Source organism: Leucopleurus acutus, assembly GCF_964270905.1.
Source record: "Leucopleurus acutus genome assembly, chromosome: 4".
Lineage (NCBI taxonomy): Eukaryota > Metazoa > Chordata > Mammalia > Artiodactyla > Delphinidae > Leucopleurus > Leucopleurus acutus.
This window is the reverse complement of record NC_139146.1, coordinates 127,315,365-127,332,049: the sequence shown is the minus strand read 5'-3', so window position 1 is coordinate 127,332,049 and position 16,685 is coordinate 127,315,365. Positions and strand designations below refer to the sequence as shown.

At 43.7% G+C, this 16,685-nt stretch overlaps 1 protein-coding gene across 5 annotated transcripts in view; it reads right to left on the bottom strand.

Annotated features, from left to right (window-relative positions):
* Positions 1-11,987, bottom strand: part of SH3D19 (SH3 domain containing 19) — a 181,550-nt gene extending 169,563 nt beyond the window's left edge. For all 5 annotated transcript variants that reach the window (XM_082838663.1, XM_082838666.1, XM_082838665.1 and 2 more), the window contains exon 1: positions 11,619-11,987. In XM_082838663.1, coding sequence (XP_082694789.1) covers positions 11,619-11,730 — 112 coding nt within the window. In that variant the 5' untranslated portion in view covers positions 11,731-11,987. The remainder of the gene's footprint in view (positions 1-11,618) is intronic.
* Positions 11,988-16,685: the final 4,698 nt, after the last annotated feature.

Below are 16,685 nucleotides of genomic sequence, written 5' to 3'. Positions count from 1 at the left end.
AAAGGATTACGTAAGTTCCTGGCATACGCTAAGCACTAAATTGGTGAGTGATCAATAAAATGTTTTGTTCAGACATGCTAAAAAGTTGGTACTTTTAAAAACCCCACTGCAAGAGGAAGAAATCTAGTTTTTAATTAAAAGAGCAAAGAATTGAAGAATATTGGGATTAAAACCCCTAATTCTTCATCACCTTCAATAAACATTCATTGGAAACCTATGAGGTGATCAGTATCAAATTACGTTCTTCAAGGTTTACAGAATCCTTGAGCTCAAGGAGCTACTGAAAGGCTTGTTCCCAGAGCTACGTGGGTATTGGCAGTGATATTTCACACGAAGAGCAAACGCGCTCCAATCAAGGCTTAGTACTCAATGGTGGGTATCACTGCCTCTCTCCTGGGAAGGTGCCAACTTCAAGCTCCTTTTCCCGAGTCGGGGCAGGTCAGCATCCTTGGACTTGGCGCTCGCTGTGCTGCCCTACATCCCATCCATCATCAGCCGGGTCCATCCTTCCTCGAAAACATCCTTAACATCCACCCTCCGCCCATTCCCCACAGACAGGGGGTTTGGAGCTTTTTAAGAGGCAGCAGCTGCTGTAAGTAACGACGACTCCCATCTTCCCAGTGTCTCCCTCTTTACCTGAAAAGTAGCCTCCTTTCCTTGGCCAAACGTCCAAATCCACACTTGACCTTTCAGAGCCGAAGCGACTGGGACCCAAGATGGCTGCGCCCTTGGATGGGGAGGGGCCACTCACCTCCCAGAGGAGAAACCACCGCGGCCAAGGTTACCCTAGACGGAGGCCGTTAGGAAGGGCTCCGAGCGCTGGACTTGACATCCATTTGCTGCACCTCAGCCCAAAGCCTGACGCCAGATGCCGCCAAGTGGCAAACATCTAATGCTCATCACTGCTAAAGAGGCAACAGGAGGGCTTCCCTGGTGGCGCAGTGATTGGGAGTCCGCCTGCCGATGCAGGGGACACGGGTTCGTGCCCCGGTACGGAAAGATCCCACATGCCGCGGAGCGGCTGGGCCCGTGAGGCATGGCCGCTGAGCCTGCGCGTCCGGAGCCTGTGCTCCGCGATGGGAGAGGCCACAACAGTGAGAGGCCCGCGTACCGCAAAAAAAAAAAAAAAAAAAAAAAAGGCAACAAGGAAAGATCTGGCGCGTCAGAGCATATTGCTTCGGTGAGCCACGAGCGGAGTAGAAATTCACTCTCCACAGTTGCCCGTGCATTCGGGTTAGAATAAAATGTAATCAAACGAATAAAGACAACATTACATCATTTAAAAAATTCTATTCTATTTGACAGACATGTATTGAATATATGTGCCAGGCACCGTTCTGCGTTATGGGGCTATAACAATGAACAACATAAATCTTCCCTCGTGGAACTCCTTACTGAAAGAGTGTCCGCATGGAATCTGCCAATTTTACCTTCTCTCCATTCTAAGAAACCTCAGAACACCCCCCAGACCCAGAGTCCCATCTGACAGAATCAGCTGCAGGCGATGCTCAAATTCTCGTGTGGGACCACGAGAAGGGACCAGGGTTGGGCCTGAAAAGTTGGCTACTATATACTTTGTCATTAGCCTCTGAGGTCAACCAGCATGAGACCCCTGCCCCAAAGGGGCACTCTGTGCAGGACCCTGACTGGCCAGCCTACTTAAGAGTCTCTTTCTTAGGGAGGCTGACTGTATGTAAGAAAAACAAGAGTCAATGATTCGGTAAGTTCAGAAGCCATGGAAGGAGACAGAAGTGAACTGAGTCACCAGATTGGTGGTGTTAGTAATATAAAGAATAAAAGCCTTTGCAACTTACAAAGGAATGTTCTCTGGGGTAAATATTTGCTGTCAGTTTCCTAGAGCTACTCTTATTTCCAAATGACTTCCAAGACTACTTCCTGTGTCTTCCAACTTACTGGAGTATCCTTATAAGCTGCCTCCCGTCAGCTGAGGTTAGCAGAACAGACCTCCGTTTCTTGCAATATGAAAGAACGTTAACTATCACATACGTTGCTTTCCAGTTACTTCAATGATAGGTCCTTACATCATTCTTTATGTGGAGCCTTCTTAGGCTATGGATAACAGAGGGACTGAATAAAATCCATGTATAAAATGCATGGTGGATCCCATTTATTTATTCTGTTTGACTAAAAGGCATCACAACATAAATTACTTATGATGGAAAAATATTACGGTTCAAATTACAAGAAAGCACACTGAAACCACTCAACATCACATTTTTTAATAGGACACTAAGCCAGTGAGTCTCACCTCACATAGAACTCCCAAAATACAGTTCTCTAGATACTATTCCAAAAGTAATTAATCAGGAAAATCTGAGCGTGGGGTCATGAGTATAGGTCTTTTTAAAAACTCCTCACTTAATTCTGATGCCCAGCCAGCACTGAGAACCCTGGCACTGAGATAGAGGTAATTGAGTACCTTGTAACTCAAAGTGTGGTCCAGGGACCAGTAGCAGCAGCATCACCTGGAACTTGTTAGAAATGCAAAATCTCAGGCTCCACCCCAAACCTACTAAATCAAGATCTGCATCTTTACGAGATCCCCAGGTGATTTGTAGGCATATTAAAGTTTGAGAAGCACTGTTTAAAGGTCCCATTGCTACAGAAATACCACACCACGTTTTAAAGTTGAATGCCTCAAGAAGAAAGGAGAAACAGGAATAGAACAGCATAACAGATAAAATGTTTGTGATATTAGGCATTTCACATTATTAAGCATCTAATTAAGAGTAATATTCAAACACAAGTCTGCACCTTTTAAAACTCGAAATACCACGCCTTATTCCAAATGAATTTCACTTACAAACCACACCTTCCACTGGCAAGAGTTATACCTCAACGGAGTGACACAAATCTACCTTATAATCTCCAGATAGCTCATCTCCACTGTGCTAGTGTGTATTAAGGGGGGGTCCTTGTGAGGAAATAAAGAAACAAGGGTGGTGACAAAGAAAGGGTCATTTACATGGGGGGTCCCATGCTGAGGGAGGGGCCTTCCAGTTTTTTGTGAACACCTCTGTACTAGTTTCAAAGGACTCTTTGGAAATGGTGATAGTTATTCTCCACATGTGCAAACGTTTTCTTCTGTGCCTTGTTCTTGGCCGGCTCTCAGAAAAAGCATTTACCTTTCTTCCCGTATAGCGATTCCTTGATTAGTGTATCTTCAGAAAACAACACTCCGGTACACTGAAGGCAGCCGTATCGGAAACAAACACTGAATCCTACGCAGCAGCCCCGGCATGAGTTATACGCTGATCAGTGGTGCCACTGAGAATCTGCTCGTATGCATATCAGAGCAGGACAAAATCACCTCCTGTCACAGCTTCTATTTATTTGTTCCCTGAGAGGTATTCAGACCTGGCACTCAGCAAAATGACAAAATCAGAAAACTGTTTTCAGATTCTATAGGTTTCCTTTGCAGTACCCTTAAACTTGTCCAAGTATGACCATGACCCTCTTCAAGAAATGTACATCATTCATGAGAACGTGACGTTTAAAAGTGTGTTTCCCATAGTAAACTTGTATTTAGAGAATGAATAATTCCCATTCAAAAGATGCAAAAAGGGAGGGGCCTTTAAGTTATTTGTCCAAGGTCACATTATAATAAAGTACAAAATAGCAACAAGAACCCAGGTAACCTCATGTTAACAAAAATAGCCTGGTGGTAAGGAGAGAGAAATATGATCAAGTCAGAACTTTTATCAGTTAGGAATTGCATTCAGCTGCTAATTAAAAGACCTAAGAGAACAGTGGCTTAAATAAGACAGAGTTTATTTTTTCTTAAATAAAGGAGGAGCAGGCAATCAAAAGCTCATATGATGACTCTATTACCACTGGAAACTGAGATTCCATCCATTTTTCTGCTCCACCATTCTCAGCGCTTGGCTTCCATCCTCAAGATAACCTCATGACCCAGGATGGCTGCTGTGAGCCACACACCCTTGTTCCTGGTAGGAGGATGGAAGGTGATAAGGGCAAAAGGATATTCTGTGCAGTTGAGTCCCCTTTAAAGAATTTTTCTAGAAACCACACTCAACAACTTTTTCTTGCCTCTCATTAGTAGGCTGGGTGAAGCAGTTTCACAGGTGGGTACCTTGCCACAGTCAGCAATATAGGGTTCCACTGACCAAGGAAGACGAGAATAAATACTGGGTAGGAGTCTGCACAGAATCCTACTCCATAGCTTTCTAGCTACGTGACCTTGACTAGATTATTTACCCCCTCTGGGTAAACACCCTCTCCGGTTTCTCATCTGCAAAAATGAAGGAAATCATCCCACCTATCTCATAAGATTGGTATGAGGACTAAGTGAGGAAAATACATGGAAAACAATTAGAATGCCACCTGGGACCTAGCACACAATAAACATTATCTCATTATTGTTTGATTATCCTAGTCCAGGGCTTTTCCAAATTCCTCTCATACTCGAACTTCCTCTCCATTTCCAAAATTGTACCTGCTGATACTCTAGTGTGAATGAGTCTTAGTCACAGGTCATCTCAAGTTGGATACTCATTTCATGCCTTCCTTTCTAATTATGAAAGGAAGCGCCAGACAGCAGCACACATGGGATATTCTGGACAGAACTGGGTAGAGGAATTGAGCTTACAGTCCCCAAAAGGCAGGGTCTAAACACAATCCCAAGGCAGATGTTTGGAGAACCTGAAGAAACAAAGGTGAGAGTAAAAAAGAATGATATCTCCTGTGCAGAAGAATTCTAAAAGATGTATGTAGATATTCTACCCCCAAGGAGGTGGAGCCTAACTCCTGATTCCCTAAGTGTGGGTTCTGCATAGTGACTTCCTTTACTTCCTACAGTATGGGGGGCGGGCGCGGGGAGTGGTAACCTTGGCCTAGAGAAACCTGAAAAACACTCCCTCAGCCAGGAGATCAGAGTCAACATCAACAGTTATAAATGATGTTATTATACCCTTAATAGGTGGTTAAAATGGTACTTTACCTCCCAAACACCCAAAACTCCAGTCTAAACATGAGAAAAACATCACACAAATCCCCACAGAGTAACATGCTACAAAACATCTGGTCAGTACTCCTCAACACAGTCAAGGCCATCAAACACAAGAAAAACCTGAGAAACCATCACAGCCAAGAGGCGCCCGAGGAGACACAACAGCTACATGTGATGTGGTGTCCTGGATGGGATCCTGCAGAGCAGGAAGACATTAGGTAAAAACTAAGGAGATGTGAGTAACAGGGAAATCTGGATGTGAGGATGTGAGGGAACTCTCTGTACTATCTTAACAATTTTTCTGTAAATCTATAAAACTATTCTAAAACAACAAAGTTTATTTAAAAAAAGAAAATAAAACAGTGGTTTACTGCCTGTACACCCCTCCCCCGCCATGCACCCATCCCCACCCAAAGGCAAGCTTAGAGTCCCTAAAGGTGAGGCCTACAGCTGCTGAGGGGCAGGAATGGATGTTGAACCTTCATACAAACGAGGGGGCCAGGCCTCCTTCCTCCCCACCTTAATGCTGCTCTTTGCTCTGAAGCTACTAGGCATATATTTTCATCTTGTACTTCATGGATAATACTTTCATCATACCTATGTTCAGTATTATAAACTCCCCCAGAACACATCCCATGTTCTCCACTGATGAAGTGAAGTGCCCATCTTGAAAGGCAGGTCCCTGCGGCACAACTTAAGCTAACGTGACTGCCTTTTTCCCAGTGAGGCGACATCTTGAGTGTGGCACCTTGGGCTTTTCCCTCATCACAAGAAGCCCGGAGAAACACCCCCTAGATCGGACCTTGCACACCGGCAGGCTTCTGTAAACCGAGTCAGAAGTTATTTTCCTCCTCATCCCCTAGAATCATAAAATGTAATGTTGGAAGCCTCATCCTTTCAATTCATAAGGCAAAAACTAAGGCCCAGAAACATGCTGTAAATTGCTGGAGGCTAAAGCTAACTGAGAGAGACCCAAGCGTTCTCAGGATAAGACTCTAAGTACCATTAAATGTAAAGCTGAAACGATCTGAGGGAAAATAGTTGCCCCCAGAATGTAACATGCCAATGACCTTATAGAAGCACTGCATGAATAGTGGCAAAATTAAAAAAAGAAAAAAAAATGAAGGGATGCACCCTGGTTAAAAAGAGGAGGTAGAGTCATCAACTTACCTTTGATTTGTTGAAATCACTTTGAACACAAATAGTTATGTCACAAGAATGAGCTTTTCATTTGTGATGATGAAGAAAGGGTAAACATCAACGACAAGCCACGTTAAAATAGTTTGTATGGTGCAAGGAACGTCAAATGAAGAACTAGTTTCAGTCTTTTGGGACCTTGTAAGATTGATATATTTCAAAAAGATGTATGAACTCCAAAGCAAAGCAACTACATTTGATTAGAAATGGTGAAGATGCAGTTTTAGCTCCTTTTTCTCTGCCAACCTGAAACCCCATAACTATTGCCAAAGGGAGAAAAATGTAGACTCAATGAAGCATCAGATATTTTAACAAAAATATACATAAATAAACACTAATAACTTTATAGGAAGTATTCACTACGTGCCTAGTTATGTTCTAAAGGTACTACATATACTAATTCGCTTAATCCTCAAATCCTATGCAATAGGTTTTATTAATATTCCCACTTTACAAGTAAAGAATGGATGCACAGAGAGGTTAGGTAACTTGCACAAGGTCACACAGTAAGAGGTAAGCCAAGAAATGAACCAAGACTGCCTGGTTCTCTTATGCTAAACTCCACTTGCTAGTCACCATGGACTACTTTATACTCTTATTTCTTTAAAGTATATTAGTCTTACCTTCCTTATTCTATGACATGTTCTTTAAAAGCAGGGAGCCTGGGCTTCCCTGGTGGCGCAGTGGTTGGGAGTCCGCCTGCCGATGCAGGGGACGCGGGTTCGTGCCCCGGTCCGGGAGGATCCCACATGCCGCAGAGCGGCTGGGCCCGTGAGCCATGGCCGCTGAGCCTGCGCGTCCGGAGCCTGTGCTCCGCGACGGGAGAGGCCGCGGCAGTCAGAGGCCCACGTACCGCAAAAAAAAAAAAAAGCAGGGAGCCTATTTTATATGGTTCTTTGTATTCCTTGTATTTTCTACACCATTTTGCATACATTTTGCTGACAGGATAACTAGACAGGTCTTCTAAAAGAAGTTGGTGAGTGCAGGATTTTCAAACAACGTGTATATATATCCATAGTTTCTATGGGACTTAAAATAACTTCCTCAAAATCAATTAGACAACTTTGGAATTCTAATAACAAAAACTGTAAGATGGTGGCCCAGAAGAATTAATGCAGTTTGCAAAACTACACAACTTACTAGACAGAGCCACAAACTCTGGGCCATATGACCTAGCATGCTATGTGAATCAAATTAAGGAAACGACAGTTTGCGCTCCCCTGGTGGCGCAGTGGTTGGGAGTCCGCCTGCCGATGCAGGGGACGCGGGTTCATGCCTCGATCTGGAAAGATCCCACACGCCGCGGGGCGGCTGGGCCCGTGAGCCATGGCCGCTGAGCCTGCGCGTCCAGAGCCTGTGCTCCGCAAGGGGAGAGGCCACAACAGTGAGAGGCCTGCGTACCGCAGGAAAAAAAAAAAAAAAGAAACGACAGTTTATGACTTGAAACACCCAAAAGAGGTAACTGAGGTGCAGCTATACCTAGCTGTATTCTTTCAGATTAAGTCTTTTAACACTTCTGAGGCTGAATTTACTCGTCTTTAAAATGGGAATAAAAATGTACCCTCTTCCCTCTCAGGTCGTTGTAACAATCAAGTTCCATGAGGCTGTGAAAGCCCCTCCTAAGCAGAAAAGCACCAGATAAATGTAATAAAGTATTTCTAAAATATAACAAGCAACATGCAGATAGAAACGTGTGGAGCATTAAAAGCAATTGACTTGTATTTGCAGCCAGTGGGATAGCTTGGAAAAACATGGACTTTCAGGTCAGAGAGACCCGGATTCAAGTCCACATCTTGCCACTTACTAGCTGCGGGATCTTGAGCTAGTCACTTAAGTATTTTTGAGCTTCAGTCTTTTTTTTTAATTTATTTTAAAATATGTATTTATTTATTTTGGCCACACTAGGTCTTAGTTGTGGCATGTGGGATCTTCATGACGGCATGTTTAGTTGTGGCATGTGTAGCTGCGGCATGCAGGATCTTTTAGTTGCAGCATGCAGGCTTCTTAGTTGCAGCATACATGTGGGATCTAGTTCCCTGACCAGGGATCGAACTCAGGCCCCCTGCATTGGGAGCACGGAGTCGTACCCACTTCAACTATAAAATGAAGAAAATAATACCTCCCTCACAGGCACTAGCATGTACGAAGCAACTGGTTCATAAAGAATACAAAGAACTTTATTCTGTGACCTCATACTGACAATATTAGTTATTTTACTCAAAACACACTGGAGAAGTTATATCTGTTCTTCTAGCATTTACCATAAACACATCAACATATAGAGAGAGTACATTTATTTAGTATTTACTAAACCCTATTAAGTGCCTACCACTCTTCCAGGCGATTAAGGGAGGACCTAGAATTTTGTATTCCCTGCCCTTTGGAGAAACAATATAAAAATGCTGTAGGTCAGGGCTTCCCTGGTGGCGCAGTGGTTGAGAGTCTGCCTGTCAATGCAGGGGACACGGGTTCGTGCCCCGGTCCAGGAAGATCCCACATGCCGCGGAGCGGCTAGGCCCGTGAGCCATGGCCGCTGGGCCTGCGCGTCCAGAGCCTGTGCTCCGCAACGGGATAGGCCACAACAGTGAGAGGCCCGCGTACCGCAAAAAAAAAAAAAAATGCTGTAGGTCAGTCAGAGGTTCTCAGACCCATTTGAGAGTCTGAAGAAAGCTATGGCACCTCTCCACAAAGAAAGTTAACAAAACTTTAGGAGACAATACAGAAGATATAGGAGAATATCTTCATGACCTTGGGGTAGGGAAAGCATTCTTAACCAAGGGGGACAGTGAGGGGAGGAGGGACACTAACTACAAAGAAAAAGATTCATAAATACACCTACGTTAAAATTACAAATGTCCACATCAAAAGAAACCACAAACAAACATTTTTTAAATAAACCACGGAGTGGAAGCAGATTTTGGAACACATGCAACCAACAGAAGTTGAGATTCCTGAGCAAGTAAAGAACTCCAACAAATCAATAAAAAATAAGCAAAAAGTGTGATATGAGAATACAAAGAAGTTACAGCTGCATGCAACAATAGGGATAAATCTTACAAACTTAATATGGAGTGAAAAAAGAATGACACTAAAGAATAATTACAGGATGATTGCACTCATAAGAAGTTGTAAAATAAGCAAAACTAAATAATATTGTATAGGGATGCACAGATAAAACTGTACAGGTAAAACTGCACAGAAAAGCAAGGGAATAAAAGTAGTTCCCTCAAGGGGAAGGAAGAAGCCATGACTGGGAGAGAGTAGAGTTTGCTTCGGAGAAATGATAATATTCTATTTCTCAACTTGGGCACAGGTTACAAGAGTTTTACTTTATGATTTACAGGTTTTATACGTTCTCCTGAACGTACATTACAAAGTAAAAAAACACATTTCCACAACCACACCTAAATTTAGCATGGAGAGGAGAAGTTCACAGACTCCCTCAAGTCCATAAACCCTAATTTTAAGGTGTCAACCTCTGTGAGATCAAAGAAAAACGGAAAATCTTTAGACTGTGAGGTGGTGGAGGGAGGAGGGAGCGGATGAGAACAGGAAAAAGTGAAAGATTAGAAAGATGTTAAAAAGAAGAAACATGAAGCCTCTGGGTCCGTTCCTACTTTCTCACTTGGAGAAAGAACATCCAGCACAAAACATAACTAACAAATGCCCAAGCTTGGTAAGGAATGCGATGGAGTCTGAAAAACACACGGGAACTAATGAGCAGAAAGAGGAGCACAGCTTGCAAAGAAATGTAAACTATTAAATAATGTGTCTCAAAAGAAAGAAGCCCAATAACGGCCAGTTTAACTCTCTGCCCACTCCATAATATCTCTGCCCCTCACCCCCTAACGGAGACAGGGTACACTAAATGGTTAGAAACTGCAAACACCAATTTCTGAGTGAAAAAGGACACTGCGTCACGTATCAGCAAAATATTATCATGGAACTTAGAAAAGCTTCTGGTAGCCTTGGGAAATTAAGGAACTGGGAAAAACAAGCTACAAAATGCCATTTCCACCAGCCTTGGAATAAATACACATATTGCAACTAAATGATAACTATCTATCTGGATCATATCTAGTCTGACCTCGGGTACAGCTCTGCACAGTACCTAAGTGAAGCTTTTTGCTGAAGATAAGAGGAGTCCAAGGCATGTTCAGATCAGTAATTTAACAGAGGAACATCTTTGTAAAGTTTTTTCATCGTATTCTTGCAAGAATTATTTACTCATATCCAGCAATTACCCATTATTTCATTAGGTCTGGGTTTATACTGAACAAAACTATCAGTTATCTTCAAGACAGCTGGTGTTCGTGTGGTTAGTCAAACGCCTCATTTCGATGGAAAGAGTAACGGGCAAAAGGAATTATTTTTAAGGCTCCAAGAGTGACTATTTCTTCCTGTTCCACTCAAACTCTTTCCTTTCATCCCATTTTCTACCCTCCAGTTGTTCCCCACAGACCCATCATCTTCTTTTAATTCTTCAACTTTCTCTTAGGTTAAGGGAACCACATAGAAAAGCTGCTCCACGGCTGGGTGGAATGTTCACCATATTCCACTTTCTAAAGGGGCGTTAATGAATGTTCCCATCTGAACCTTTCTCACGGCCTTATCTCCCTTTTATTGTCACCTCCCTAGGTTTGTTCTTCCCTCTTGTTTTAGGATACCTGGCTTATCCAGTTGGAACCAAAGACCAAAGAATGTCCTCTCTATTCTGTTTAATTGAAAAGCTGCCCAGGAAAGAGGGAAGGGGTGTGGAGGTACACTCACTTACTTTTCCACTTCTGCGCCAAACTATTGATCCGCGCCGCCTTTGCGCACCCCCAAAACACAAGTTACAGGCCCAGAAATGATCAGTCCAAGTGAATTGCCTTTTGGAAGGCTATATTCTGGACTGGGGGGTGGGGCTGGGGGTCATCAAGTAACTCTAAAGCAAGTCCTATAGAAAGTAGGTGAACTCGGGCGGCTGGGGGGTGGGAGGACAGTCACAGGTCCGAAGTTCAAGAGGCACCGAAACCCGCCTGGACGATTAGCTTGTGGTTCGACCCGGTTGCGACAGCGGAGGCAAACCTATCGGCAGGAGGCATTCTCCACTGGCCTCTGACTCATCCAGAGATAAATAACCACCCGGGCCACAAGTTCCAAGCCAGCAGCTCGTGGATTTAGTGTGCATGGAAAATTTGTAGTTTCGGCTCCAGGGCCACTAGCAGGTTGAGACAGGTTTGAATTTCCTCGGGCTCGGCCGCAAAGTTCGGATGGAGATAGAAAAGCCACTCTCCCTCCCGTTCGCCTCCTAGAGTTAAAGGTGCCAGTCCCCTCCCGGCGGGCGAGGGAACCGCCGGCGTCCGGGGCAGGACCTGCGCGGCCCCGGGACGCCCAGCCCTGGGTCCCCGGTGCCCCGGTCCCCCCTCACGCTGCCCGCGCCCCTCACCTGCGGCCGAGTGGCCCGACAGCGCACGGCCCCGGGCGCGGCGCGGGCCCCCGAGCTCCCGGCGCTCGTGCAGCTCTTCGTCCTCGTCCTCCCGCCGCCGGCCTTCAGCCATCGACGAGCTGCGGGCCCCGCGCGCCGGCCGTCAGCTCCGGGCGTCCAGCGCCAGCAGCCTCCGGGCCTGGGAGGAGGCCCCAGGGGGGAGGAGGCGGAGGAGGCGGCGGCGGCGGCGGAAGCGGCTACCTCCGCGGCTCCACCTGCAGCCCGCGGGGGAGCGGCCGGGCGCGGGCCGAGCAGGTTTCCCCGCCTCCTCGCGCGCCCCGGCGGCCTCCTTCTCACAGCTCTGCCTCTCCCACTGTCTTCCCCCTTCCTCTCTCCGTTAGCCCGCCCCGCATAGCTGGAGCCGGGATCGGGCGGGGTCTGGCCGGGCCTCGCCTCCTCGGGGAGGGGTTACCGGCCGCCGAGGCTGCCCCAGAGCCGCACGCGCTGCAATCACCCGCTCCACCAAAACAAACATGTACAAAATAAATAAATCGGATAGGAAGGGGGGAAAGAGGAGGCGGCCTGGCCTCTTCCTGCCCTTTCACAGTATTCCGGTGTTAACAGGAAACCCATTTGCTTGACACTTAAACCAAAGGAGGAGGAACCTGCGGGTAGCCGGACTTGGAGAGCTGGGGCAGCTGGAGCCTCTGCACTTGGGAACAAACTCGCTTGGAGTTTGGTAGCGCCTCCGTAGTTGGAGGCTTTTTTCTTTCCCTCTCTTTTCGCCCTTTCAAATCGAGCCTCTGGGCAGAGCCCAGAGGATTTTTAAGGCAGTGAATCGACTCTGTATGATACTATAATGGTGGATACATGTCATTACGCATTTGTCCATTCCCACAGAATGTACAACAGGGAGGGTGAACCCTAATGTAAACCAAAGACTTTGGGTGATTATGATGTGTCCGTGTAAATTCATCAGTTGTAACAAATGTATCACTCTGTGGGGGGGGGGTGTTGATAATGGGGAAGGCTGTGTAGGGGTGGGGACAGGAAGACATGGAAAATCTCAATCTTCAGCTCAGTTTGGCTGTGAACTGGAAGTGCTCCAAAATATAAAGTCTAATTTAAAAAAAGTACATCTTCTTCCTTAAGAGCCCGGGACCTGATTATTTACAGAAAGGCAATTTGGTGAAGTGACAGAGCAGTGGCTCTGGAGTCAGAAGCTGTCACTTGAAGCACTTCCCTAAAGCCGAAAAGATTGGGGTAAGAAAGTTATTCTGTGTCTCTGTATAGTACACATCTTCGGTTCGCACTCGCACGTACACATTTTCGCACAGAGAGGGGCAGATTCTCACATCTCGGAAAAAGATATCCAAGATGCAGGCAGAGACGTTGCCCGGACATGACTCCGTAGGACACTCCCCGATGGAATGAACAGGCCTTTATCTTCAGCCTCTTGCTCTATTTTTGAAAGCTTGTGAGAGCTCCTAATGTTCAGCATGTAAGAGAGAAAAAGAGAGGGAGAAACGGGTCACTGAAAATAGAATCGCCAGCCACGCCTGAGCGCTGTCTCTTTACCTTTTTAATAGTGCTTGTTGCTGCCAGAGAAAATCTTTCTGCTTTTAGGCAGAAAAGAACCACGATCGATTTTGTGGAATTGTAGTCAAATTCACAAGTGAAACTTTACTGCATAAGCAGTTAAATAAGTAGACATCCGGACCACTTGAAGTTAAACTAGAAAGAAAAAAAGGTTCTGGACCTTTAGGGTTGTTTTCAGTGTTTGGGTATTTGTCACTTACCTTAGAGGATAAGTCATTTGGAAGCCCCTACCCTGACAGCAGCCCAATTTCACAAAGCTGTCATTCTCCACTATTCAGTTTCTCAGTTTGAAAAGGGCCGAAAGTGTTCTGAATGTCCATCCAATCAGAGCTTTAGGAACCCATGCCCTTTCGAGGTGTAGGCTCAAGCTGACTTTCCATTCAACAAACACTTATGTAACTATTGTATGACAAATACCACAATAAGTGCTGTGGGGAGATTCAAAAGAAGGAAAGAAATATTTACTCTGGGGCCCTATGGTAAGTGCTTTTCACATAGGTTTTCTCATTTTCAATGAACAAAACATATTTCCTGTCCTCCCCTGACAGAGGGGGGCCGATCCAGTTTACCACAAAACAAGACAAAATTTGGTAAATTCTACAATAAATGTATAACCTTAGACAAGAGTGCCAAGATAATTCAATAGAGAAAGAACTATCTTTGCAAAAGAGAAAATCTGAACCCCACTTTATACTGTATAAAAGAATTAACTCGGGCTTCCCTGGTGGCGCAGTGGTTGAGAGTCCGCCTGCCGATGCAGGGGACACGGGTTCATGCCCCGGTCCAGGAAGATCCCACATGCCGCGGAGCGGCTGGGCCCGTGGGCCATGGCCGCTGAGCCTGTGCATCTGGAGCCTGTGCACCGCAACGGGAGAGGCCACAACAGTGAGAGGCCCGCGTACCGCAAAAATAAATAAATAAATAAAAGAATTAACTCAAAATGGATCATAGATCTAAATGTAAGCGCTAGAATTATAAAGCTCTTCAAAGAAAACTTCAAAGTAAATTAAATTTAAAAGGTTTAATCCTTAAATAGGACTAAACTCTTATGACCTTGTGTTAGGCAATAGTTTCTTAGAGTGTCGCTTATACCAAAATTTATAAGTGACAAAAGAAAAAATAAATTGGGCCTCACCAAAATCAAGAACTTTTGTGCTTCACAGGACATCATCAAGAAAGTAAAAAGACGACTCTCAGAATGTGAAAAAATATTCGTAAATCATATATCTGGTAAGGGACTTGTATGCTGAATATATAAAGAACTTAAAACTCAAAAAAAAAATTAGCCTAATTTTTAAAAGAACATTCCCCAAAGAAGATATACAAATGGCCGATATGAACAAGAAAACATGTTCAACCTTATTAGTCATTAGGGACATGTAGATTAAAACCTCAGTGTGATACCACTTAACACATACCAGGATGACTAAGGTAAAAAAGATAGACGATAATGTGTTACAAGGATATGGAGAAATTTCAGCCCTCATACACGGCTGGTGAGAATGTAACATGACACAGGCACTTTGGGAAACAGTTTGGCAGTCCTCAGAAGGTTAACCGTAGAGCTACCCTATAACACAACACTTCTACTCATAGGTATATACTCAGGAGAAATGAAAACATGTCCACACAAAAACTTGTACCTGAATGCTCACAGTGGCATTATTTATAATAGGCAAAAAGTAGATATAACCAAATACTCACCAATTGGTGAATGGATAATCAAAATGTGGCATTATCCATACAATGGAATATTATTTAGTCATAAAAATGAAGTACTGATATATGCTGCAACATGGATGAACCTTGAAAGCATTATACAAAGCTTAAAAAACCAGAGATATATGGCCCTGTTTATATGAAATGTTCAGAATGGGTTAATCCATGGAGAAAGGAAGTCATGTAGGGGTTTCCAGGGACAGAGGAGAATGGGGAGTCACAGTTAATAGGTATATTATTTCTCTTTGATGTGTTGAAAATATTATAAAATCAGATAGTGGTGATGGTTGCACAACTCTAAATATACTAAAGGATGAATTTTATGGTATGTAATTATATTCCAATAAAGCTTTTTTTTTTTAACATCTCTATTGGAGTATAATGCTTTGCAATGGTGTGTTAGTTTCTGCTGTATAACAAAGTGAATCAGCTATATGTTTACACATATCCCCATACCTCCTCCCTTTTGCATCTCCCTCCCACCCTCCCTATCCCACCCCTCTAGGTGGTCACAAAGCACCGATCTGATCTCCCTGTGTTATGCGGCTGCTTCCCACTAGCTATCGATTTTACATTTGGTAGTGTATATATGTCCATGCCACTCTCACTTCATCCCAAAGCTGTTATTTTTTAAGAAAGGTATAACCCACTCACCGTGAAAGCAAGAAAACAAGGACCAGGGAGTGGACTGCACTCCGAAGTCATCATATTGAACTAGAGAAACCAGATAGGAGTTACAGGCAATAACTGCTTAAACATATGAAAGAAAAGGAAAGGTGTGGCCAACTGGCAACTCAATAAATCTGTCAAAACACCCCACCCACCCCAGTGACACAGCAAGAGCCAAACCCATAGAAGGAAAATATTAATGAAAATCCACAGCTAAGAGTAGAACAAGATTTGCCCTCAAAGCTTTAAGGTATTAAGAAAAAATTTTGTAAGAGATATTGAAAAACAGCCCGCATTACAGAGGAAAATGTTCTTTGCTTCTCACTTTGGATATACAGCCTGAAACAAAATGGTGTGAGAATAGAACACTACAAAAAATGAGAATATACTATATAAATACATATGTAGTACAATACTTGGCAAATAGAAGGCACAATAAATATTTGTTTAATGACTGAGTGAATATAATTCCTTTTTGTTGTTTTTTTCCTGCCGAATGATCAGAAGACATGGGTCTCAAGGCCTTCAACTTAAATAAAAAGTAAGTACCTGAAATTAAAAATTCACAGTTGAAGACCTCAAAAAAGAAAAAGCAAGGATGGGCAGGAGTATACAGTGGATATTAAAAGTATAATATCTTCATAGTTTTGTTTCTTAAAATATCTGTACCAAATATGACAGAATTTTAAGATTTGTTAAAGTAGGATGGTGGGTTCATGAGTGTTTCTTATGTTACATTATTCTCCATATTGCCTGTGTACCTTTAAAGTTTCATTATTTTTTAGAAAAAAAATGGAAAAGATCAATGAAACTAAAAGCTGGTTCTATGAAAAGATAAACAAAATTGATAAACCTTTAGCCAGACTCATCAAGAAAAACAGGGAGAAGACTCAAATCAATAAAATCAGAAATGAAAAAGGAGAAGTTACAACCAACACCACAGAAACACAAAGGACCATATGAGACTATGAGCAACTACATGCCAACAAAATGGACAACCTAAAAGAAATGGACAAATTCTTAGAAAGGTACAATCTCCTAAGACTGAACCAGGAAGAAATAGAAAAGATGAACAGACCACTTACAAGTACTGAATTTGAA